The sequence below is a fragment of the Sceloporus undulatus genome, chromosome 3 (assembly GCF_019175285.1).
Source record: "Sceloporus undulatus isolate JIND9_A2432 ecotype Alabama chromosome 3, SceUnd_v1.1, whole genome shotgun sequence".
In the NCBI taxonomy this organism is placed as follows: Eukaryota; Metazoa; Chordata; class Lepidosauria; order Squamata; family Phrynosomatidae; genus Sceloporus; species Sceloporus undulatus.
The window spans coordinates 105195324-105220308 of NC_056524.1; the positions used below are offsets into that span (position 1 = coordinate 105195324).

Sequence of the window (24985 nt, forward strand, 5' to 3'; positions counted from 1 at the left end):
GCCAATTATTTGAATCATATAAGGTCTCCCATGTTTTCTCATTACATCTAACACAACTGGGTTTGATGGCTTGGCTGTGTAACGCCTGTGTGTACATAATTAATTATGAACCACTCTGAAAAATGGTTTTGTAAAAAGGTTACAGCAGGGGGGAAACATACTGTTTCCGTGTAATTTGTTTTTGGTTATAAAAGCAGAGGATGCAACACCAACTTCATAATAAATCTATAGAAATGCTATGTATTTTTTAAAAAATGAGGCAAAATTATGAAAACTAGTCTAATTTACTGCTTTTATTGCCTTTCTGACTCACTTTTTTTATGGGCACTTCTGTCTATGACACCTTTTAGTAGTAAAAACTGTGTGGATCAGGACAGTTCCAATCTTATGCTCCTGTTATGAATTACAACGCAGATTCACCTGTTCATTAACTATCCAAAACTCTGTGTTTCATAGGCATGGTTTCTACTACCTGCAAGCCTACAGGGATCTAAAACAGCCATGTGGCCAGCTGGCCTACAGCAGCCTCATCTGACCAAGCCATTATGACAACTAATCAACAAAAGTTGTCTGGGTTGGCTTCAGGTGGTGGTCATATGGCAGAATGAATACCAGATAGGAAATAAGAGGGGGTTGTCTCTCTGTGAAAGCCATTTTATCCAACCTTGTCAAATGGACTTAAGCCTACAATCAGGTAAGAAGTGAGATGTCACTGAGGGAACAATGCTTCCATTATGACCTCCACTGTAGATGTCATATTGAGTCTTTGAGGCAAAGAGACCTGCTAAGCAACAGCCATAAGCCAGTGTGGTATACAGCATTGGACTAGGCTTTAAGAGATACAGATTCTAGTCACCACTGAACCTGCTTTCTGTCAACCCGACCTACTTCACAGGGTTGTTCAGAGGATAAAACAGGGTGGAAGAGAATTATGTACACTTGGGCCACCCCAACTGAGAGTTTGCCACCCACAGGTTGGAGCATCCGGAGATGGCCCCATCCCATGTTCCTGAATGGTTGTGCTTGCACATGGCTATACAAGTGTCCTCATTAAGACCAAGGGGACTTGAGAAACCATGATTTTAGCATACATGGGAGGCTCCAGAATGGAATCCCTGCAGATATGAAGGGACAACTGTATACTGCTTTGAGCTTATTGGAGGAAAGATGGCACATCAGTGTAACCAATAAACAAACAAACAAATAAGTCATGTGTGTCAAACCACCTCATATCCACATAGATGCTGCCAGGTCTGAACAAGATCTAGATTAGGTGATTTCTGGATGGGTTCTGCAACACTGATCATCCCCTGCCATATTTTCTGTCTTTTCAGCTTTGTTGTTGTTGTTTGTTTGTTTGTTTGTTTGTTTTGCAGGATGACATTGTTACTTATTTCTCCCTATCAGTTTTGTCTTACAGTGCCGTAGGTTGATTTTTCTCAGCTTATGTGTAGTAAAAAACGTGCTATCTGGTGAGCAAATGTGAAGCTGCAGCTATCTCTGTTTGAATCTTTGCCATGTCTCCCAAAATCAAAGTAGCAGTAAGATCACCCAATCATATTCCACCAAAAAGGGTGAGACAAAAGTGAACAGGTGGGGAAGGGAACTGTGCCCACCTCCTTGCTCCTCCAGTATCATCATTGGTTGCTCATCTTCACCAGTGAGATCCAGTTGGCTGACATATCTGCACCTCTTGCTTCGCTCTTCTTACATGGAGCAAGCTCTGTCACTTTGCAAGTTTAGAACTATCATTTTCTCCAAATATTAGTGGCAAGCCATAACACTAATTTGTACCATACTGCCAAATATCAGCAATTTCCCCCTTCCCTTTTCCAGGGCTTGAAGAGCTGCACAAAAGGAAGGTTAGGCCATATTTTGCCTGTCACTCTCTCTCACATACACTAAAGTTCCCATAAAAATAACCAGAAGAGTTAGTGACTACACTATTTTATACTACATTATACTACATACATTCTATAGTTAACTAATAAAGATAAAAGTAGGGACCTGAGTAGTGGTGATTACAGATTTATGGATATGTTTTCAACATCACTTTTCATTTGCTTGTCTTTCAGTAAGATAATTTATTTAGTTTTGTTTTAATATTATAGTTTATTTGATATAAATTGGTATAGTCTTTTGATCTTTTAAAAAAATCTTATTGTGATCTGCCTGAAGTCCTAGTTTGGGGAAAACATTGGGATAAAAGTAAAACAAACCAATACACTGATCTAGATATTCCTGTTCAAACAAAAAGCAAGGCTTTCTCCCAGGGCAGTGTTTTCCAAATGAGTTAAATAAATAACTATGGCTACAGGGATTCAAATGGCTGCTTTAGGGGTGTCATCCATCATGAGTGTCCCACTACAATTTACTTTAGTAACTATGGGGTCCCCAAAGAAATTATTTAGCCATTGCTTAGAAAACCACCTGTCTGGAATTGGGGTAGATGAGAAGGAAATAGAAGATATATAGCAAGGAAATCAAGAGTTGCTTGATTACTTTGAGAGAAGATGTGGCTACAATTGCACTCCTGCACTCTTCAAGTCCCTTGAGTTCATATATCACAGTGATGAGGTTCTTGGTCATAAACTCACCGAGTACAGATGAGATTTGCTTTGCTTTCAGCATTTAGATAATAGCATTATAGTGCAATGTTTTATTTATTCTATGGGAAAATAAACTACGAAAACACCTGGACAAAAGAAGTTGCCAGCTGGTATACTATGACTTCCTTTTCCAGAATATTTGCTCCCTATTCCACATTGCATCATCTGTTAAAATATTATTAATAAGACAGAGATAATTGCATCTCTAACTTATTAATAACATTTATTTCTCACTTTTCCTCCAATGAGCTCGAAGCAACTTACAAGGCTCTCTTCATTCAGTCTTTAGCTTCACAAATGTCCCATGAAGAAAGGTAGGCCAGAAGTGATTAGCCTGAGGTTTCATAACCATCAGTGAGTTGCATAACTGTCTGTGTATTAGCAAAGACAGAGACTGGTTTTTGAAAGTGCAATAAGTCAAAGTCTAATTGAAAGTATTATTCTGAGAGGATGGAAACCTTAGTGCAAAGTCCCTCTTCAAAGTCATAGAAAACTTTCTCCATGTGGTGGTAGATTCCACTCTAATTGTGGTATTTTCCAAAGCACATTAAAAACTACATTCTGGATCTCCTTGAATGTGTTTTCCAAAGGCTGGTAGTAGATTCCTCAGTTGGGCAATAACTGGTGGAGTTTTCCCACAACCGAATCCATGGAAGCACACTGTGGCAAGCAACTGGCAGACATTTATGCCAGACATAGAAGAAAGCAAATCCCAAATACTCACCCAGACAGTATACCCCATCTGAGGATTGGCAGAGGATAAATTATTCACAGGTCAGAGAAATTCCTAGTTAGTATTAGTTCCTACCTATGGCTGTAGAAAAGCTCAGGTGTTAAACTATTGAAGGCCTAACACACTCTTGCATTGTTCTGTTAAACAAAATATCAGGGTCAGGGCAGGAGCCAATAGGGCAGGAAGGAGGAAAGATGACACTTTGTGGAGGTCTAGGACAAGTTACCCAGTCTTCCCTCCCTGCAGCACTTAGATGGTTTTTGGAGTTGAAAGAAATATACTGTACTGTTTACTTCACTGTCACCACCACTGAAGAAATATTTCACGTTAGCAGCATGGAAGGATAGATTGGAAGAGGAAACCTCTTTCCTTATGGTCCATCTAACTTTTTCATTGCATGCATTCATTTGATTTACACATAAAATATATAAATTATGTCCACTCCCAACCATGGTATAATTTGGAGCTGTTTGGAGCACCTGTTAAGGAAAAAAATGTCATTGCAGGTAAGATGTAGTACTAGAAGAAGATGTAGAAGAGGTCCCATTGTAAGCCAGATTAACAAAAGAAGGAGTGAAGAGGGGAATGGATCATTTCTGGTGAGTTAACAGCTGGATCATCCTCCAAGTAATTAAGTAAGTTAGCAAGTAAAATCTATATTGACAGACGGTTAGTGAACTCAGGCAAAATCACCCCTGAGGGAGAAGGAAGGAAGGAAGGAAGGAAGGAAGGGGAGGGGAGGGGAGGAGAGGAAGAGAGAGTTGCTGCATCCACACTACAAGATGGGAGCAGGGCAAGGCCGGGGGATCCAGGAGGAGGGAGGAGAAAGAGGAGGGGGCAAGAGATTTTTTAAAAATAGAAATAATCGAAAAATCAATATATTGCTCCAATTTTTATTTTTCAATTGTTTATATTGCCAAAAAACAATGGATCTTCTTGACAGAGGAAATTGACATGTAGGAAATTATGAGAGGCAGTTTATTGTGAAAATATATATTTAAAATATGAGCAAACAGTTGCTGCAACAAAGCAGAATGTTTGTAGTGGTGCTAAAAATGGCTTTAAATTACTTGTGAATACACTTCCAATGAGTTCAATGAAAGTACTGAGAATTTCAGTTAAAATCCTCACATTTTTGTAACTTCCACATTGGTATGGTCAATATTAACTCAACCCAAATCGCACTATTTCTGAATCTGAGGTGTGGTTTTATTCTGGCTGTCCACTATGAACACATACCTGAACATAAAGCTCTCTTACTCCCTTGGCATCCTGTCTCATGTTGCATTTCCACCTTCTTTTCTTTCTTTTCCCCTTCACCCCCCATCCCTCTCCCACATAGTCAATCATGCTCTGTTGAGTCATCTCTGCCCCATAGTCCCTGTTTGCCCTGTGACGTGTTTCTCCCAGCTCTGACGGTTGTGATCTCCTCATCCTCACTCCTTTATAATGAAATCTTTTCTTTTAATCCGATAAACACCCAAATGAGCATGCACTCAACAGCCAGGGAAGGAAAGGAAGAAAAGGGGATCTTTCCCCCACCTTGAGTGGTGAGCGAAAGAAACTGGAGCATCCAGGCCTAGAGCCTTTTGTTTTTGTTGCTCCTTCTTCATCCAGAAGGAATTGCTCTTCCCTTGAGAGAGAAGCCCTAGATAATTTTCCCACTGGGGTTGGGTGGCTGGGTACCTTCATAGTTGCAGTGCTCAAGCGCAGTTGGGAATGGAGTGGAAAGGAAGAGAAAGCAGCATTTCCCAAGACTGGGGGGAAATCCAGCTCTTTAGTGGGTCTAGGGTGTTTGGCTTCCTTTGTGCTCTGCACAGGACCCTATCTGTGTCTCGACTAGTCTATGTGATGCTCTTCTAAGGCACTGGAGCTCTTTGCAAGTGTGCCTGTCCCTTTAAAGACAGGGAAAACTGCTTCTCACTCTGCCTCTGTGGGGGAACACAAGGTGCTGAGATTGAGCTGCTTGATGCCAGATCAAGGCAAAGTACAGCCGGAGCACAGTGGAAGAAGGGAAAAGAGGAAACCTGCTGGAAAAAGAGGTGAATTAGGAGAGGAATGGGAAGAATTAAAACAAAAAGGGGATGGCATGGTGGGAGGGGGAGTTTTTGCCTTAACAATATAGTGAGCAATGATTGTCTTTGATGGGTGTGAGCAACAAAAGAACTCCAACTTGTAACAGAAGCTAGTCTAGGAGTTTTTAGGAACGGCCAGTGCAAATGGGAATATTTTTTCCAGATGCTCGCTTTTTTGCTTGAACTTTTAAAAAGAAAAACTGATCATGAATTTCTAAGGCAATCTTCACTAAAGATGAGGCATGAGAAAGAAAAGAAATCACCCAATCTTAGCTTGAATGGCAACATTTTGGGAAGTTGATTGGATCATACTTGATTCTTATGGAAATGTAAAACATTTATGTCACACAGAGACCCTTGTCTCTGTTTTGTCAGAAACATATTGCTCGACGCGTGATACAAAAATGTAAGAGATCTTTGAAAGGAAAAGGATATTCTGAAAGAACGAAGGGAGCCAAAGATAGATTGATTGTTTGTATATATATACCATTTGTATATATCAACTGTTTCTACTCTTTCATCTTTCATTGACAGAGACAAGTGATAGTGTTAGATTCTATTTACAGCCTACATGTTGCAGAAATGAGTTTTTACCTGTATCAGTGTAATGGTAAACTTGGTCCCATTCTTCTCTTGGGATGGAAATGTCATTCTTATCTTAACAAAAACTACATTGCAAAAGTGACAGGTTTTGTCTTTGCATTTCTGGTCTTTGTTATTTTAACAAGGGTGGGGTTTCTGGAGTGTGTGTGTGTGTTTGTATTTGTTCACTTATACCCCCCAAATACAAGTATGTGGGGTATTAAGTGCTCTGGAAGATTAAACCTGATTTTCTATATTCTTGAGGTCTATGGAGAATCTGAACCCAAATTGATTTTCCACAAACCAGTTTATTCCAGAAAAAAACAGATTCCAATAAACTTGTCTTGGTAAAACTAAGAAAAGATAGAAAATTAGGCACATCTTGGTTTTAAGACTGAAATATTTGTTCAGTGGGAGTGAAGTTTCTATGAATGATGTATGAATTGTCTGAAACACAAAAGAGATTATTTCTGAAACAAAGCAATCATGGTTACAGGTATAAAAATGTGACTTTTAAAAATGTTTTAGTGAAATTTGGCATTAAATTTGTGTTTTGATGTCCAGCAAATGCTTAATAGGCTGTTGTCTTCTCTCTATCCTTTACAGTAATGAAATAGCACTCCAGAGAATTGTTGTATCTTCAAAATGGCTTTCCACGTGGAGGGACTGATAGCTATAATTCTCTTTTACTTGGCCATCCTGTTAGTTGGAATATGGGCTGCATGGAAAACCAAAAACAGTGGCGAAGGAGATCGTAGTGAAGCTATTATAGTTGGTGGGAGAGATATTGGCTTGTTAGTGGGTGGATTTACCATGACTGGTATGTATGTTTCTCTCTTTTTACTTCCTATTCAAGCATGTCTGTCATTGGTTTCATGTAAATGTAAATGTATACTTTGCAAAGGGTACATGATAGATTATACAGACTGGTCCTTGACTTTCATTGATACTCCATGCTATACAAATAGTTCTGCCAGAAAACCATCAACAGGTTGCTTCTGAGTATACACATTGAAAAGAGCATTCTTGTGTATTTTCGTTTTGGCTTTCAAAAATGTACCCTGCTGGCCTTGCTGAATAATGCAGCATCAACAGTACGTGTCAGTATAGTTGTCCTCACTATTTATGTAGAAGCTATCTGATAATTAACCACAATACTCATTTTAATATCCAAAGGAACACTGTTTAATTTTCCTATTCCTCTATGTGTTGTTCAACTAGTCAATAAAGAAAGATCAATCAATGACTCCTATACAAATACCAAGTCAAGGGAAATTTGTTAGTGGAACATTTCTTAATTTTTACTATAATTATTTCAAAACCTCAGTACTATGCTGAATGAAACAAATACATGTTTAGATACAAGGAAGAATCAAAACACAATAACATAAATACCATATTACTGTATGTGCATCTCTCGAAATCTGAACCAGAAGAAGCTACTGACTTGAGTAGATCAGGAATTCACTGGGCTAGCATTATGACAATTTTAACCCGATAATTCAGGATCTCACAACATAATCCAGAAAACAATGTAGACCAGACGTTTGCTGTTAAGACAAACATAGTCTGGTAATAAATCCAATGCAATCCCATACATGGTTATTCAGAAGTAAACCCAATCTGAGTAATGGCATCTTGATCAAGCAACTCTTTTCTTTGTCTCATTATGCCAGGGTGGCCTACCTTTGTAAGATTGTAGCCATAACACTATTGTGTGCACTGACAAAGAAAAGAGTTGATAGATCAAGACGTCTGCTTCTGCCACTTTAATTCCAAGGTGACATCAGAGATGGCAAGGTGGTCTAGTGGTGAGTCACAATGCACCAAAATGCTTAAAGCATTAATGGCCAGGCCTTCATTTTCAGGTGTTACCAAAATGACATTTAGGATTAATAGCAAAAAGGCCATTAGATGTGAAATGGCTCCATTCTGTTTTTTAAAAGGCTCCGCTCTTGAGGCACCGTACATCTATTCAAGAGAAAACCTGTTTCAGATCCAAATTTGATGGTCCTCTTTCATTTCACTCTTTAACCTTTAGTTAATATTTTCAGCTATGAAATTTACAAAATGCATTACAGATTTTCAGAATATGCCATAATATTCTTGTTCCTGTTGATTTCAATTAAATTTTCATTCAATTTCAGGAAGGATATATAATCTTTAAAATATAAAATGATCCAGGATGTCAGTTAATCTAAGCAAAATCCACTCTCTCTTCTTCTACACTCCAAAAACTGAAGTTCATTAAATACTCTAAAGGCACCAGATCCCATTTGATTTTATAAGTAAGCAGGGTTACCCCTGGTTAGTACTTGGATTGGAGACCACTAACAAATACAAGATGCTATAGACTACATTTCAGAGGAATAAGCCACCTCTGACTATTCCTTGCCTCAAAAAAGCCTATGAAATTCATGAGGTTGCCATCAGTCAACAGGCAACTTGAAGGCACATACGCACACACACATAAGGTGTCGTTCTTTGTACTGCCCTTCTCTATCCATCCAGAGGAATAGCTCTTGTGATTTTATCATACTAGTTTACAATACCCCTTTTTGAAATAAAATTCTGAGGCCATACAGATCCAGTAAAGAATTAACTGATACCCTTCCTATCAAACAAATAGTTGTATCACTTTACTATAATTTCATATTGATATGGAAATATGGAATACAATTGCCAGTCAGTGTTTTGTCAAGCAGGACGGACAGATTCTAAAACTGAAGAACAAACTCATTTTAATTCTAGCAACAGAGCTGACTGTCAGTTCTGGAAACAACCACAATTTTACAAACAGTTTCAGTAAGAGAAGCATCTGCTACCTCCTGCGATTACCTTTGCTAACATATATTTAGAAAGTGGGGAATTGTGCTCTTCAGCAATAACATCTATAGGGACAATAATCTTTTTTTTTTAATTAAAATCTAAATCACAGAGGAAAAGAATTGGGGGAATCCATTTATTTGCATTAAATTAGGAAATAGGAAGAAATAAGAGGTTTCATTTTAACACAGAAACATGCTTTCAGAAAAATCCTCTGCATGTTTACATAGTGGTAAAATCCATTAAGTCCTATGGAAATAACTTCCACATAGGGTATGTACAGAATTGCATCCTTAAAGACATGGAACAACAAAATATATTTTAACTGGCACTAGTTTTGCAACTGGAACATTTTTCATAGATAGATAGATAGATGATAGATAGATAGATAGATAGATAGATAGATAGATAGATAGATAGATAGATATAGATTTATGTTAATATCTCACATCCAGACTGCTTTGGAATTCTGAAATCCTGAACTTATTTCATTCCAGTTTCTCTCTTGCTCTGTAACTATAACTTTAGCTATATGACTTGCACATCCAAAATTACTCAGTAATTAGCTTTTCCTTTCATTCAACCTGGGTATACGCTTATTCTTCCACTAATTTGCCCATGGCATACTAAAGACCCTAATCTCCAAGTTTCTTTTTCTGCATAACTAGTGTTCTTATGGAATTGTCTTAAATGACATTTCCTTTTGTTGTCTGCAGTTGTCACTTTATTTCAAAATAAAATTCCATGTTAAGAAAAGCAAAATCCTGAGTTATGATTTAATCTGAGACCAACTTCAAAACGCTGCCATCGACAGCCCTCTAAAATGATCCTAAAACCAGAAGTTCAGATATCTTCTCTATTTGGTAAGCTTTTGCTAAGCATCCCAAATGCCAGCTGTCAATGCAAGAAGGGGAGTAATATATGAGATATAAAATTAGTTAATACATCTATGAAATAATTATAGCTGACATATCTGTGTGCCTGTAGCAACATCTGTAACCATGTTGCATGGGAGACAGACTGTATCTTATATGAGCACTGACTGCTATTCATAATCTCTGAGGCATACAATGTATACATTTTAGAAATTGTTTTAAATGCTCTTAGGTCTCATGACTGTTTTACCTATTGCTGATGATTTTACTTTAATATTATCCATTTTATTTGTCTTATTTTAATGTGTTTATATATTCATTGTTGAACTTTAATTATTTGGTGAAAATACGATCCGTTTGGTCAAGATGGGATAGATCAATATAGGGCATATCCTTTTGAGAAATGAATGGGATAAATTTGTTTAAAGAGAGGCTTCATCCATTGATTCATAATAATACTGATATTTTTAGCATTGTACTGAAACTAAATATTAAATCACTCTGTTATTTGATACTCCAATCAATTAAGTACTTCTTAAACTATCTGAGACAGCCAGTGTGAAGTAGTGGTTTGAGAACTAGGCTTTGATTCTTGAGACCAGGGTTTAATTCCTGCTCGGCCATGAAACCCACTGGATGATGTTGGGCAAGCCACATTCTCTCAGCCTCAGAGGAAAGCAATGACAACCCCCCTCTGAACAAATCTTGTCAAGAAAACCCCGTGATAGGTTCACCTTATGGTTGCCATAAATCTGAAACTACTTGGGCAAACAACAGCAATAAAGCTATCTGATATGGGGGACTAGCCCACTTTACCATTGTACCTTACTTGTACCCATTATCTATGGTTCATAGCACCTCAGCACTTTGAGTAGCACTAAGGGGAGTATAGTAATATAAGTGGAGTCTGCAATACAATTACTGCTCTGTATCCATGGAGTCTGCCTCCACAGATTCAACCATCCATGGCTTGAAAATATTTTAAACACATATTCAAAAGAGAAAACCTTGATTTTGCAATTTTATATAAAGGATGCCATTTTACTATGCCATTGTATATGATGGGACTTGAGAATTTGTGGATTTTCATATCCACATGGGTCCTGGAACCAAACCCCAGTGGATACCAAGAGCCCACTGTACATTCTTGCAGTGTAGAGAACTTCAGTTCAGACACTGATGCTCTCCCCATTCCTTCGAAGATATTCTTTCCCATTCTTTCTTCCCTTACACCCAACTCCACCGAGTGTAAACTGGAATGTTTTCTTGAGAATAACATGCTCCATTGAGGGGTTTTTTTCAGCTACAATGGGGTATGTTACCTCTAATCTGAATTCTGCCCCCCCCCCCATGAAATTTCCTCTCAGTTCATAGATTTTTAGCATTGCAGAGAGTGGGACAGTGAAAATCCTTCACACCTAGGACACTTAGATTGGATGTATTTGAATTCCTTTTATCACTTTGCCTGCTCCTTTTCTTTGGGTGCTTCTATGGTATTTCTAAAACCTGGACTAAAGTTTAAAGTTACTGTAATGCTAGAAATGTGGGGATTGAAGGAAATTTTCATTGGAGGCTGAATTGCTATTTGCAGGGTTATGCCCTCATTTTACCCTGATCTGTAACTACACCTCTATTTTCCCTCTCACTCTTTTGGTGTAGGTCTGCAGAGCTTGGAGTCCCCATCTGTTTATATCTCTGCTTTGTAAATGGTGTCATTTTGACAACCAACAGAACTTAGATCAATCTTGATATATCCAGTGGTCTTTGCTTTTGTTTTTAAATGGATGTCAGTACTAGCCCACGTAAGAGCAGAAAATCAGTGAAATTAAATTTATTTGAAAAGCACTTCTCTCTGAGCCTCTCAGCTTTAGTAATGGGTACAATCCCTTCACAGGTCATGTCCTTGTTTCTTCTGATAACAAAAAGCAAGAATTTACCCATATTATCTCTCACCAACCAAGCATGGGCATGGATGTTGTAGTGTATTGGTGCTATACTGTACCGTCTACTTTACACACAACCAGATTATACAAATGACAAGTTATTCTCATTATTTTATCAAAGTAAACTAATAATACAACAAAATAAATCAATAATAAAATGTAATCTGGAATCACCACAAGGAAGGCAGGTTGTAATGTGAAGGAGGGTTTGTCCTCATACTTTTCTTGCAACCATGGCATAGTTGGAAAATTGGTAGCCTAATGCTGATTTTATAGGGATCATATTTTGTAAGGAACACTTTTGAGCTGCAAGTCCTATGCCAATTTCTCTTCCTCTTGGTTATTCATTGCCATGCTTCCAGTGAAGCATCTTGGAGTTGAATGCTTCATGTCCTATTTACAATTATTTTTCAGCCCAGGAACTAGATAAATTATGGAGAACCTTTGGCTCTCCAGATGATTTTGACTATATCTCCCATAATCCTTTACTACTAACCATTTTGTCAAGGGCTTCTGGCCATTTAAGTCCAAAGCATCTACAGAACCAAAGTTTTTCTAAGCTTAAATTAGGTTTTTGTTGTTAGCTGCTTTCGAGTCAATTGCTACTCATGATTACCCTGTGAATGAGACATATCTAAGCTCCCCTACCTCCCAGCTCAGATCCTGCACATTCAGGCCCATGGTCTACCTGATCAAGTCTATCCATCTGACATGCGGCCTTCCTATCTTTCTTCTTCCCTCCACCATCCCCAGCATCATTGTCTTTTCTAATGTGTCGGGCCTCCTCATTATGTGGCCAAAGTATGACAACCTCAATTTAGCCATCTTCCCTTCCAGGGAGAGTTCTGGCTTGATCTGTTCTAGGACCCATTTGTTTGTCTTTTTAGCTGTCCATGGTATCCTCAGCCCTCTTCTCCAGCACCACATCTCCAATGAATTAATTTTCTTCTGAACTGCTTTCTTCACTGTGCAGCTCTCACAGACGAACGTAGTAATGTAAATCTCTGTGCACCAGCACCACACTATAAATTCTGAGCAAGCGGTTCTCCTAAAAGTTAAGACAAGCATAATAAAAATTAAAGTATTGTTCATTAAGAATATCAAGAATGGCATTGTCCAGTCAAATACATTATTCTTAAACAAGAAACAAAATCAGATCTGATTTCCTAGGTAGACTAAGCACAGGACCAGTACTGACAGTATGAATGGGGAGGATTTTGCAGGAAAGGCAAGCCTAAGGATTAAGCCATAGAGCTGCACAAGTGTGGGATACAGTGGAGATAATTTAGTAATTTTTTAGTTTGTTAGTTTAGTACTGTAATTTTTTTATTACTCCACTTTTCCCTTCCATAAAAAAGAATTTTTTGACCAGATTATGATGCATAAAAACACAGTTAAAAAGATGAGCTTTTGAATCCTCTATTATTATTCATAAAAGCTGTGGCTTCCTTTGCTGGAAAGAACATGGTCAGTTAGAGTCCTTATATCATCTATGTTGGGAGGGTCTACTCATATAGAGGTTTGGGTATTATGGCTGTCTTATGCATGGCTGGCCACTGGGTTGGATGAGATGACCACCTCAGGCAAAATTAAATTTGAAGTATCCTGAAAAAGCAGCAACCATTTACTTATAAGATTATTATTACTGTATACTTATTGCTGTTCCAAGAGACTTGTCACTTTCTGGTCCACCTCAGGCAGAAAAATATCTTGGTCCAATCTTGAATATATGGCTTGACCTTGCCTGTTCTACTCCATAATGAAAATACTGAAATTGTGAACCATGCCTACAATTATCAGATCAGGATGCACAGGGAAGCCACTGAAATCCACAAACACCTGGACAAATGCAGGAAAGAAGTAACCCTTAAAGTGAACAAAGCTTGGCTATCAGTCCTTAAAAACACTAAAATCAAAATTCATAACATGCAAATGAACACCATCCAGGTTCAGGGGATTTCCCAGCAGACAATGGATCAATAATTAAATAGACACCCTAAGGCCTTGCCATTCAACACAGACCAACACACAGATTAAAATGTAAATCACTTCCTTTGTACCAATGGTCACACAGTGTATATATACCCCACTCACTTCCATGCCAGCATTCTCTGAAGATGCCAGCCACAGATGCTGGTGAGATGTCAGGAAAAAAAACTCTTCTAGAATATGGACAAGTAGCCTGAAAAAAAACACAAAAAATTATGAATGCCAGCCATGAAAGTCTTCAACTTAATACAGATATTGAAGCTATTGTAAACCCTGCAGTTTCTTCTGAAGATAAAACAAATATTCAGGACTAAAAATATACAAGTGAGTGAAGATCTGTGATCTGATTGCCTTAAACTTTGAAAGTGGCAGGTGAAGGAGGGGAAAGAGGTCAACTTAGCACAAAAAGGCAGAGTAAAGGTGGGAACCCTCCAAGCATTTCTGCACTGCAAGTCTTAGCAGCCCTAGCCAGCACAGACAATGTTGGAGAATGCCAGGAGCTACCATCCAACAGCAGCTGAAAGGCCACATGATCACCTGCCCCTGGTGTAGAGGGAGGACAGCTTACCTTTTTTACTTGGAAATGTGTAGGTTCTGTGTAAAATGTTACAGAAATATTTATGAATCAACGAAATGCTTGCATGCCATGACAATAATATTGTGCCAGTGCTGTAACAGACAGCTAGCAATAGCTTTTCAATTTTTTCAGTTATTGCCAGTTTGAAACATGTGCCACAACTGCATTGCAGAAATAATCCAGTTTGACACTGTGGCTCAATGCTATGGAATTCTGGGAACTGTAGTTTCTCAGAATTCCCAGAATTCCATAACAGTGGCCCATGGAAGTAAAAGTGGTATCAAGCCGGATTATTTCTGCTGTGCGGATGCTGCCACAGTGTCATATCCAGATTTCATATCCAGTTCAATTCAATGGGATTTGAGTGACTCATCATGACTAACACGTCCCACTGATTTTACTTGGTCTGTTCTGAGACTGGCTATTTTCTAGGTGCAACTCAAAGTTCTGCCTGCTTTGAAAAAACTGCTAAATTTATGTTTAATAAGCATAAATGTGATAATTACAATAAAATAAATCATTTTAGAAACCCCAAACTGGGTCCACTCACACAAATCTTCCAATGAGAAGAAAGAAGGCAAAACCTGTATGATGTTACAAAAGAAACATTAACCCAATGGCCAATTGTTTGTTGGCCAAAATAACCTAGCATTTTATAAAATAATAAAAATTTGAAGAGAAAAGTTAACAGCCTACAGAGAATGAAAAATAAGCCACTCTGTCAAATGGTTTCAGTGGAATAGTTGCCCAGCTTGAACTGTAATGTGTCTGGAGGTGAGAAACCACAGAGCATTCCCCATTCCCTGCTTGATGGAGATGCCACTGAGCATCACCCCATTAGCTGCCCAGGACAATGCTGTACCACAGATGCTGCCATTTCACATGTGAGTGAAGGCAAGATGTTTGTTTAAAGGCACAAATTAATTCATAAATGAATCTATGCAAATTCAAGGCTAACAAAATTTGGGAGGGTGTCTATCATGGCTTTAAATAAGTTGTAGAGCCTCCCTTCACTGTTCTTTTTCTCCCCAAATAAAACCCATTTTTCAAAACATAAAGTAGACATCCAGCATTTCCAGATTTTTGTTTTTATGTTGTGGTATTTTAGGCAGTCTGTGTGGGAGCTGGAGGGTTCTAAGGGAAGGAAATTGTCACCTCAGATCCACTGCAGTTGCAGAGCCCAGGTCTACTCATAAAATGCATAATAAAGAATGTGAAAGCAAGAGTGTATGGGTGGGTGAAGCTATTGTTTTACTTCTCTCTCTCTCTCTCTCTCTCTCTCTCTCTCTCTCAATTTCTCTATTTATATATATATATATAAGCATGCACGCACGCATGCACACACACACATATATCCATCCAGAACGTATCTTCAACATATAATGTAAATAGGCATATTAAGGTCATGTCAACTAAGAAATCTTTCGCTGAGATGTGGTTGCACACAATGTCACTCGCTATTATTCTGAATTAATAACACAGATGGATTGTGTTGCTTTTCTTTTCCCATGTGCTGTACACTTTAAAAGTTTTTCTCCATTTCTTCTTCAGCTACCTGGGTTGGAGGCGGTTATATAAATGGGACAGCAGAGGCTGTATATGTGCCAGGCTTTGGGTTGGCCTGGGCCCAGGCACCCATTGGATATGCACTCAGCCTGGTTGTAGGTAAGTTAAAATTGCTTTTAAGTTTGCTTTAAGGAAGCAAATAACAAGTTTCACATTGGATCAGCACCATTACAACTAATGCAAGCTGAGATCAATCTTTTTATTGGGCCCACCAACCAGAAAACAATTTCTCTGACTATCCACTTGCTGTTCCTTAGATGTTGATGAATTTATAGGAAATAGAGATGGGGATGGAGAATTAGCATAGGTCTCTGACAGAGCTGTGTTCAACTGATCTGCAAAAAAAATTCTTAAGAACTGTCACACCCTCATGTTTTTTATGTTTTCCTTGTTGCTTTTTTAAAGAACAATGCAAGGAACCTGGAGGAAGCAGGCATTTAATACAACCTGTTTTAGCCAGTTTTATCTTAGACTATTTTATTTTGTATCCCATTTTTATTAAATTTGCTTTTATTTAGTCTGTATCTGTTTTAACCCCCTATATGAGTTTGAGGTGTGATCCAGTTTTATCTTGGTATGTATGCAGATATTTTGATATTGTTTATCTTGTATTATATATTTTGTAATTGTATTTAGTATTCCATTGATATGGTCAGCTGACTAATCATTAAACTTGTTGTTATTAATACAAGCATAAGAAGATTTCTCCTTGAAATACACATATTGGTGGCAGAGTCTGTTGTACCACCGAAATTAATCTTGAGTCATAACTAAAGTCCAAAACACACTGCAGAAATAATCCAGTTTGAGACTGCTTTAGCTGCCCTAGCTAGATGCATGTAACTGCAGTTTATTGTGGCACCAGAGCTGTCTGACAGAGAAGGCTAAATGTCTCACAAAACTACAGTTCCCAGAATTCGCTAGTATTGAGCCAGAGCAGTTAAAACAGTCTCAAACTGGATTATTTCTGCAGCATGTTTTGGACTTCACTTACATCCCATTGATTTCAATAGATTACTCAAAGTAAGATTAACATCCAAAACACCACCATCATCAATATTATCATTGTTTAGTACAATCCTTCAGAATACCCCAGCCATCATGACCTGGGATGTTATGGACCTTAGGGTTGCCAGGCTGACTATGTGACAGAGATCCTATTACTTTAATATATACCCAGTCCTCAATTAGGAAGGTTTACTGAAGATGCATCAAGTGGAACTACAAAACTTTTCCTTCCTAACCTTAACCTCCCAATCCTACATTTGAGATGGTGCTCCCCTGCACAGGCAGCTATTTACTTACTAGTGGAAAGCAGTACAGGGAGTTACAATTGAGAACCAGCCTGGTCCATTCCTGTAGCTGGATGCACAGCAGTGACATCATTCTCTGAGAGCTGCTAAGGGAGGTCAGAGATACCTCTATTTGGGAGTTGTAATTTAAGATGTATTGATATCTATGATCTTTCTGGGTTTTGGTCTTTCAGGTGGTTTGTTTTTTGCAAAGCCCATGCGTTCCAAAGGCTACATAACCATGTTGGACCCTTTTCAGCAAATTTATGGGAAAAGAATGGGAGGGCTTATCTTTATACCTGCTGTGATGGGGGAGATGTTCTGGGCTGCTGCCATCTTCTCTGCATTAGGTAAGGAACACTAAAGTTAATGCCATTGTATGAAGCATCAGCTAGTGGTCTTTGGGCAACCATTTGGAAATAGTTCTAATTATTAAAGATGCTGGCCATTTGAATCTCAGAGGAAACATCCAGGAGAGATGCATGAACTCATGCGATCAAACACTAACTGTTAAAAAACTTAGGCTAACAACATGGATGATATACAGTGGACCCTTGTTATACGCTGGGGTTTGGTTCCAAGATCCCCCGTGGATAACAAAATCCATGGATGGTCAAGTCCCATTAAATATAATGACATAGCAAAATGGTGTCCCTTATTAAAAATAGAAAATCAAGGTTTGATATTTGAAATTTATACTTTTTTTGAACATTTTCAAACTGTGTATGCTTGAATCCATGTATAAAAAATCTGTGTATAAGAAGGGCCAACTGTAATATCATTCTGACTGTAGAATATTCTGCAGGAATGTCAGGTATCATTTTATTTATAGTAACATTTGGAGAATTTCATCACAAAAGGTTTTGGCTTTACAATTTGCCTTAACGCTAAGGAGATTTGAAGTGATTATGTTGCAACCAAAAATGTATTTGTTACCATTAAGCCATTCAATCTTCACAGTGAAAAGAGTGAGATTCAAAAGCCCAGCAACAATATATCTCATTACTTGTGTATTTCAGTTTGGATGACCTAACTAGGATTTTTTAAAAATATAATTATACTGTAGTGAACTATCTGATCAAATGACATAGAATGAAGTAGATGATACATAGACAGACAGACAGAAAGACAGACAGAAAGGATCTACACAGCCAGACAGTTCACAGGTACAGCTCTTTCTCTGAGCACTGGATGGTCACAGTGGCCAGAAATGGTGCCCAGGCACCACCTGGCTGCCCTTACAAATCTGGGGAGGAAGAAACAGCTTTCTCCACCCCAACTACCCGGATGAGACTAAAGTCTACTCCTTACTTTTCATTTGTGGAAGTGTAGCTAGGCAGTGTCTGGGCACACTTTCATAGCCACTCAGTGGACAGAGGACTGTGCTCCACCCAGGAGTGTCCAGCTATCTTATACAGTCCACTCTCAGCATACGCACCCTCACTGTACGTGGATTTAAGCTTCCGTGAACGGTGAGCAGCAAGGGTCACAATGGTGCACAGGAGCACATCGCCACTGAAATCAATGAGACTCCAGCATTTGCGAAATTTGCCTTATGTGTGGGGTCCAGAACAGTTCCCTAAAACCTGTACTATTGGCTGGGAGAGGGTGTTGGGGAGATATAGTATAAAAACTAATTTTTCTAAACTTTGTGATGACACACCATGCAATTGAGTGGTTGGGTGTTAACCTGAGAGTAGGTAGGGGACATGAGCCCCGTGAAATGATTGGGCATATTGGACAACTAAGAGAGTACATTTTCAACTGGATGCAACTTGGAGTTTCACAAGTTTTGGCATACAGGAAAGATGAATCAGGCCCTGCTCCTATGTTGGTGGTGATTTACAGTTTTCCATTTATCCAATAAAATATTGGCTTTCATATGGGATGCCTATGTTTCTACTCGTTTGTGTGCATAATATTTGTGTGGGTGTGTAGATGCACACTTCTTCACCATAAGAACAGAATCACTAGCCATATTAGTGAGTGTGTACCAAAACTTGTGAAATTCCAAGTTGCATCCAGTTGAAAATCTGCTCTGAGTCTAGTGACTCAAGCGGCAAGGAAAACTCAGATTTTGTCATTTGACATTTCTGGTTTTCAGTCCTTGGTGGAATTTTGTTTCCAAATGGTTTTTCCCCGCATTCTCTTGAAAGAATAAAGTTTGATAGCTCTTTTAGCTTCAAGAAGAACCCTTCAGATAAATTACTGTTAAACGGTCTTTGCTACTTTTGCTAGTTGTTTCCCTTTTTTAAAAAAACACCCACAACTGCACATGTAAAGCTGTTTTTGCAGAGAAGTCTTTTTTAAAATAAAATAATCAACCTTATATCCAGCTGTGCACTGATTAGCTAGAAAGCAATGGGGAGCTTTTTAACCATAATTTTATTGCAAGTGCTGAAAAGCCTAAGAATAAATTCCATGCTGAGGTGATGGAAACTGAGTGGCTTAAACAATTTTAAGGAAATTTAAAATACATTCTTTTTTTAACTCACTTCTGCCTAAGTGAAAACTTTCTGGGATATTTCACAATAAGAAAGCAAGCAAAGCAAATCCCTTTTAAACCTATGCAAGGGTAGCTGTGTTGTCCATGTAGCAAGGTACAATAACATCCAAAATCCTCAAAACAGTAATATATTTATTGGACCAACCAAAATGCACAAAATACATGTTGCAAGTTTGGAAGCTCCACTGGCTTCTTTATCAGGCAAGGTGTTAAAACAATACAGGAGGGGAAACAATTATGATGATATCACAGGCTGCATTTTATCAAGATGTAGTTGTTCTCAGTTCAGGGATGGTGGGACATTCAGGCAAGCAGGCAGGCCCCTCCTCTTTCTAGCCATGTCAGTACTCCAAGAAATAAAATTTTAGTTCCATCAGGAAAACAAGTCTCAAAAGCAGCATCTTTTTGTCTTGCTTATGGAACTTAATTTTATTTCCTGGAGTACCCACATGGCTAGAAGGAAGAGGGGCCTGCCAACATAAATGTCCCTCCATACCACCTGAACTGAGAACAACTACATCTTTACAAAATGCAGGTTTTGACTAATATAATATTTTTTTCCTGCATAATTTTTAACATCTTTGCTTGATGAGAAATCTAGTGGAGCTTTGAAAGCTTGCAAAATGTATTTTGTGTATTTTGCTTGGTCCAATAAAAGCGTCACTGTTTTGTGGATTTTGGTTGTTATCGTACGTTGTCTTTTAAGCCTGTTATGCTCTCAAAAGAATAGTTTATAGACTAGGAACTGAATGAGACTTGTCCGTTATTGGTGAGAAGGCAACACAGAGTTACATATACTATAAGGCCAGGACCTGGAGAGCAAGGTATACAAGCATAGGCTCCTTGCTGAGCCTGGATTTTTTGAAAATCCTTTAGCAGTATGACAACTGCCAATTCTGGGTAAGGTGGTTGGGTCCTGTGAGTTGTCAAAGGAACATTTTTTCCAAGCTCTAGCTCCTTGTTTCCTCCATAGTCCTCCCCATTTACATAGGACAAGTCTCCAGACTACATGGTCTTATGGAAGCTCCTCTCCCCTGCCACACACACCCTTAGATGGAAATCTGTCTTCATTCTCTTTCTTCAAAATCTGCTAAGTCTTCCCTACTGTGTTTGGGTGGCCCTGCTGTCCATTCTGTCAAGTCAGGCCTAGAGATGTAAAATATCCAGAAATTTTGAAGCCATGGAAAAAACAGGGGGGTTTTCGGGGAGGGGGGATTCAAAATTTTTGGAAAATTTGAAAAAATCAATGACTGTGACTTGCCCAAATTAACTCAGGAGATTTCAAACCCTGGTCTCCTAGAGTCCCAGTCCAACAATAAAATCTTTAGACCAGTAACACCCAACCTGTGTTCCACGGCCGCATCAGAAAAATGAAAAAAAAAAAAAAGATTGAATGAAATTAAAGAATAAGAAACAAAAATAATCAAAAAAAGAAAACTAGAAATTACATTCTGAAATTAAATTTGCCAAGTTGAACTTTATGCCTCCTCTAGCAGTGGACACTTGGTCATTCTGCTGCCACTAAGGGGGCACTGTACTGACCTGCCACACACACTTCCTGGAACTGAACTTCATAGTAGTTTCTTGGAATTGCACATTCATCAATTATTTCTTGACAATTTAAGCAAGCTGGTAGTTAAAAATTAAAAATCTGTAATAATATTATAGTTACGTTTTAAGTTATATTTGTAATAATATTAAATATAATTTTTATTATATTTTAATAACAAAATAACAAAAATTAAATTAAGAGTTTATTGTTAAATGAAAAAGAATTCATTTTTAAAAGAAGAAAGGCTCATTTTTAACCACCACCCCCCCCATATTTGCTTTATTTTGTATTTGTTATGAAAGATATTGAGATATTATGGTAAATCTCAAAGTTTTTAAAATATAATTTCATTGCATGGACATTGCACAATTGTTTCTTTAGGTTTAGATATCTCTTCACTTTACATTCCCTTACAATCTATGCCATCTTCCTCCCCACCCCCATTCTCACTAACACCATTACTTTGTAAGACAGGGGTAGGCAACCCTTTTGAGCCGGGGGCCGGGTTGCTGTCTCTCAGACAACTGGGAGGCCGAAGCCAAAAAATAAATAATTAAATAATTTTTTAAAAATTAAATAAATAAATAAACTGGGACAAATGTAGGACAACATTTTCAAATGGAGGACACTTTTTAAATTAAAAAATGGAGAACATGCGGAAAAATTTGCTGATTTTTTAAAAAATGTTAAGATAAATGCATGTTTCTGAGGCTTCTATAGACAATTGCCCCACCATGCCCCTCGCGCGAGACACCAAAAACCCCAGCGGCAATCGGCGGCAGGACCGGGCTGGGGCCGGCCTCAAGGCCTCGCCTGGCTGCATCCAGCCCGCGGGCCGCAGGTTGCCTACCCCTGTTGTAAGACATAGAGTAGGCCTCTTAGGGGCTCCGTCATAGAAACTGATTCTAAAAAGGGCTCCACGAGTCAAAAAGGTTGAGACCCCTTGCCTTAGACCATGCTGGCTTTCTATAAGCAGCAGGTCCACAGTTTAAATAATTCTGTTTCTTTAAGCATAGCAGACCTTCTCCCTCCTCAAGAATTTCTTTTAGAAACTGAAATAGGCAACATCTGTGATGAAATATGCAGAAAAGTGTGCACATTTTTAAGATAGGTTTCTTCTTGTTTCTCTCCCCCACCCACTTTGCAGGTGCCACTATAAGTGTGATCATTGATATCGATATTAATATCTCGGTTATTATTTCTGCCCTAATTGCAATTCTGTACACACTGGTGGGGGGCCTTTATTCAGTTGCCTACACTGATGTTGTCCAGCTGTTCTGCATTTTCCTCGGACTGGTGAGTACTGTATCTCTGTATATGGCTAAAACTATTGGGTCTTGCTGAGGTCAGAAAACAGGAAATGGTTGTTTTATTAAAACCTAAACTAAGCAAGGTTGTGTTGCCAATCTGGTGACTTTCACACCAAAATGGGTACTTTTCAGAGCCTTTGGTGTGATTTTGGTGATTGGTTTTAATGGTAATTTTGAGAGTTGAAATAAGTATTTGGTGAGATATTGGGGGGGGGGTGAGTTTTGGCCAAATGTTTGGGGAATTATCTTCGAGGCTTGTTGGCAACACTGGTTCTGAGTCAAAAGAAGATGGTTGTGATGGAGGGAATTCAGTACAGATGCAGCTGTGTTTGTATTATCTACCATATAAATACATTCCACTAATTTAATCCACACCTACTGAGAAGAACAACTACAGCAAGGATGGGAAACCTTTTGACCACCACATATTTTATTCCACAAGCCCCTCAGTCCGTACTATTGTCTAGGCTGGGTGGAATTGTTGGAATCTATACAGGCAAAGGGCCAAAAGTTCCCTAGGCCCAAACGAAAGTCCCTGATGTTCCACACTCGCATCTTTATATTAACAAAATATACTCTGTCCCACTAGCAATCAGGGTAGGAACTGTATGATCCTCCATATAATAGGCATACATATCCTGTTTTGTATGGGATGCCCCATATTTGAGGGCTTAAAATCTGATCTCACATTGGGGTGATATGGGACAGCCCAAATCTCACATCTCTGTACTCACAACAGAACAGGATTTTGTAAGCTCAGCATACCGGCCTGTTACATACCAAATGCTGGGGATACATCTTTAAGTTTGTGGATGGCAGGACACAGACAACTATTCTCCCTCTTCTCCCTGGGGGCCAAGCAATATGCTTGATAACTTATGTAGGTTGCCTTGCCATCAGAAGATTTGAATGGATTTAGGGGTTTCCACAAATCCTTTGGAACTGGGGAACTGCTAGTAGAATCAACTATGGATATTACTTCTTTTCTGTCTTTGTAGCATCCAGTTTAAATTTGTTTTTTCTTTTGTTCTAGTGGATCAGTGTTCCATTTGCCATGTCCCATCCTGCTGTGAAAGATATTGGCTACACAGCTGTACATGAAGTGTACCAGGAGCCTTGGCTCGGAACCATTGAAAAATCTGACATCTTCATATGGATTGACAATTTCTTGTTACTGGTAAGCACTCCTATGAGAACCCATAGGTTATAACCACTTGCAGATTTGGTTTGCAAACTCTAGAATTGAAAAATGGTTAAACAAAAGATATTTATGAAATTTTTAACTGCCCAACCCTGTGCTCAATATGACAGGTATCTGATGCTAACAAAGTAGCTATGGAAAAGAAGGACAATATAGCTTTTTGCATCAAGCTATATTAACATCAGCCTTACTTAGAGTAGGCTGATTGAAATTAACGGGACTTAAGTTAGTTGTCACTAACAAGTCCCATTCATTTCAATAGGCCTGTTCCCAATAAGAACAACATTGGAATAATCCTCAGATAAGCATTCAGTGTAATTAGACTGAGTGGATTTTCTGAATGAGAAACATTGGATAATTGTAAGTCACTCTGAGAGCCTTTATGGCTGAAGGGCAGGGTATAAATACCATAAATAAATAAAATAAGAATTTGTAAGAGTTACCACACAGCTAAGGCAGAAAAATATGTCAGCTTTTTTTCTTCCATATTCAGATTTTATTTTTATTTATTTTTTTAAAGTTTCCCCCCTTGTTGGATTTATGAAGAAACTTGTGATTGCTGGACATTTTTGTCAAAAAGGAAAAGGAGAATGAGGGGCAAACCAAAAAAATCGATCCTCCCCATCCGGACTAGCCCAATTCAACAAGCACTACTATTTCCAGTACAGAAAGGATTATGTGGCAAACCTAATTTGGTGCCACAAATAAGTACATGAGATTCAAATGGCATAATTGTGTTAATCTGGAAAATCAGTATGCACAGAGATCATGTTGCACTTTTGAGTTTCATAGAGGGATAAAGGCATTCCATGAATTTGAGGAAGCAGTTATAGTCTACAAAAGGTCATGCTACAACTTATTTCACCCAGTTACCGTAGTCTCAAAGGCCCTACAAGATCCCTTTGCATGCGGATTTAAAGTTATACTGTAATACCTGAACACTCCAGTCCTTTTCCTGGATGGGCTAATCTTTCAGCTTTGCTTTCACTCCTGATCAGTTTAAATAAATTCCTTTCATGCAAATTTACAAAGAAACAGTAAATTTTGCTATATTTTATTTTAACCAAATGAGGTTTCTCATTCTTCTCTACATACAAGTATTAGGACTTGAGATATGTGATATAATGTTTAGAATGTTGGGACTTGGTATATCCATGTTCTTGGCCACTCAGAGCTACGAAAACCCCATGGGCCACTTTGGGGCATTCACTCCCTTTCTCAGCAGGTCTTTCCTCACAGAGAAGATAAAGTTGTGAGGAAGGGACTGTATGCCACTTGGACTCATTGGAGAAATGTTGGGATAAGAATGATCTAATAAATATAAATAACACTGGTAATTAAGAAGTGAA

General features: G+C 38.4%; 1 protein-coding gene across 3 annotated transcripts in view; it reads left to right on the plus strand.

Annotated features, from left to right (window-relative positions):
* Positions 1-574: 574 nt before the first annotated feature.
* SLC5A7 (solute carrier family 5 member 7) overlaps positions 575-24985 on the plus strand; it is a 29533-nt gene continuing 5122 nt past the window's right edge. Inside the window, exons 1-7 of one of the 3 annotated variants that reach the window (XM_042459770.1) lie at positions 599-694; positions 3849-3977; positions 6606-6819; positions 15761-15874; positions 17262-17417; positions 22273-22421; positions 23469-23612. In XM_042459770.1, the coding sequence (XP_042315704.1) occupies positions 6645-6819; positions 15761-15874; positions 17262-17417; positions 22273-22421; positions 23469-23612 (738 nt within the window). In that variant the 5' untranslated portion in view covers positions 599-694; positions 3849-3977; positions 6606-6644. Of the gene's footprint in view, positions 695-3848; positions 3978-6605; positions 6820-15760; positions 15875-17261; positions 17418-22272; positions 22422-23468; positions 23613-24985 lie in introns of all 3 variants that reach the window. The other 2 variants (XM_042459768.1, XM_042459769.1) reach the window with 2 other exon arrangements.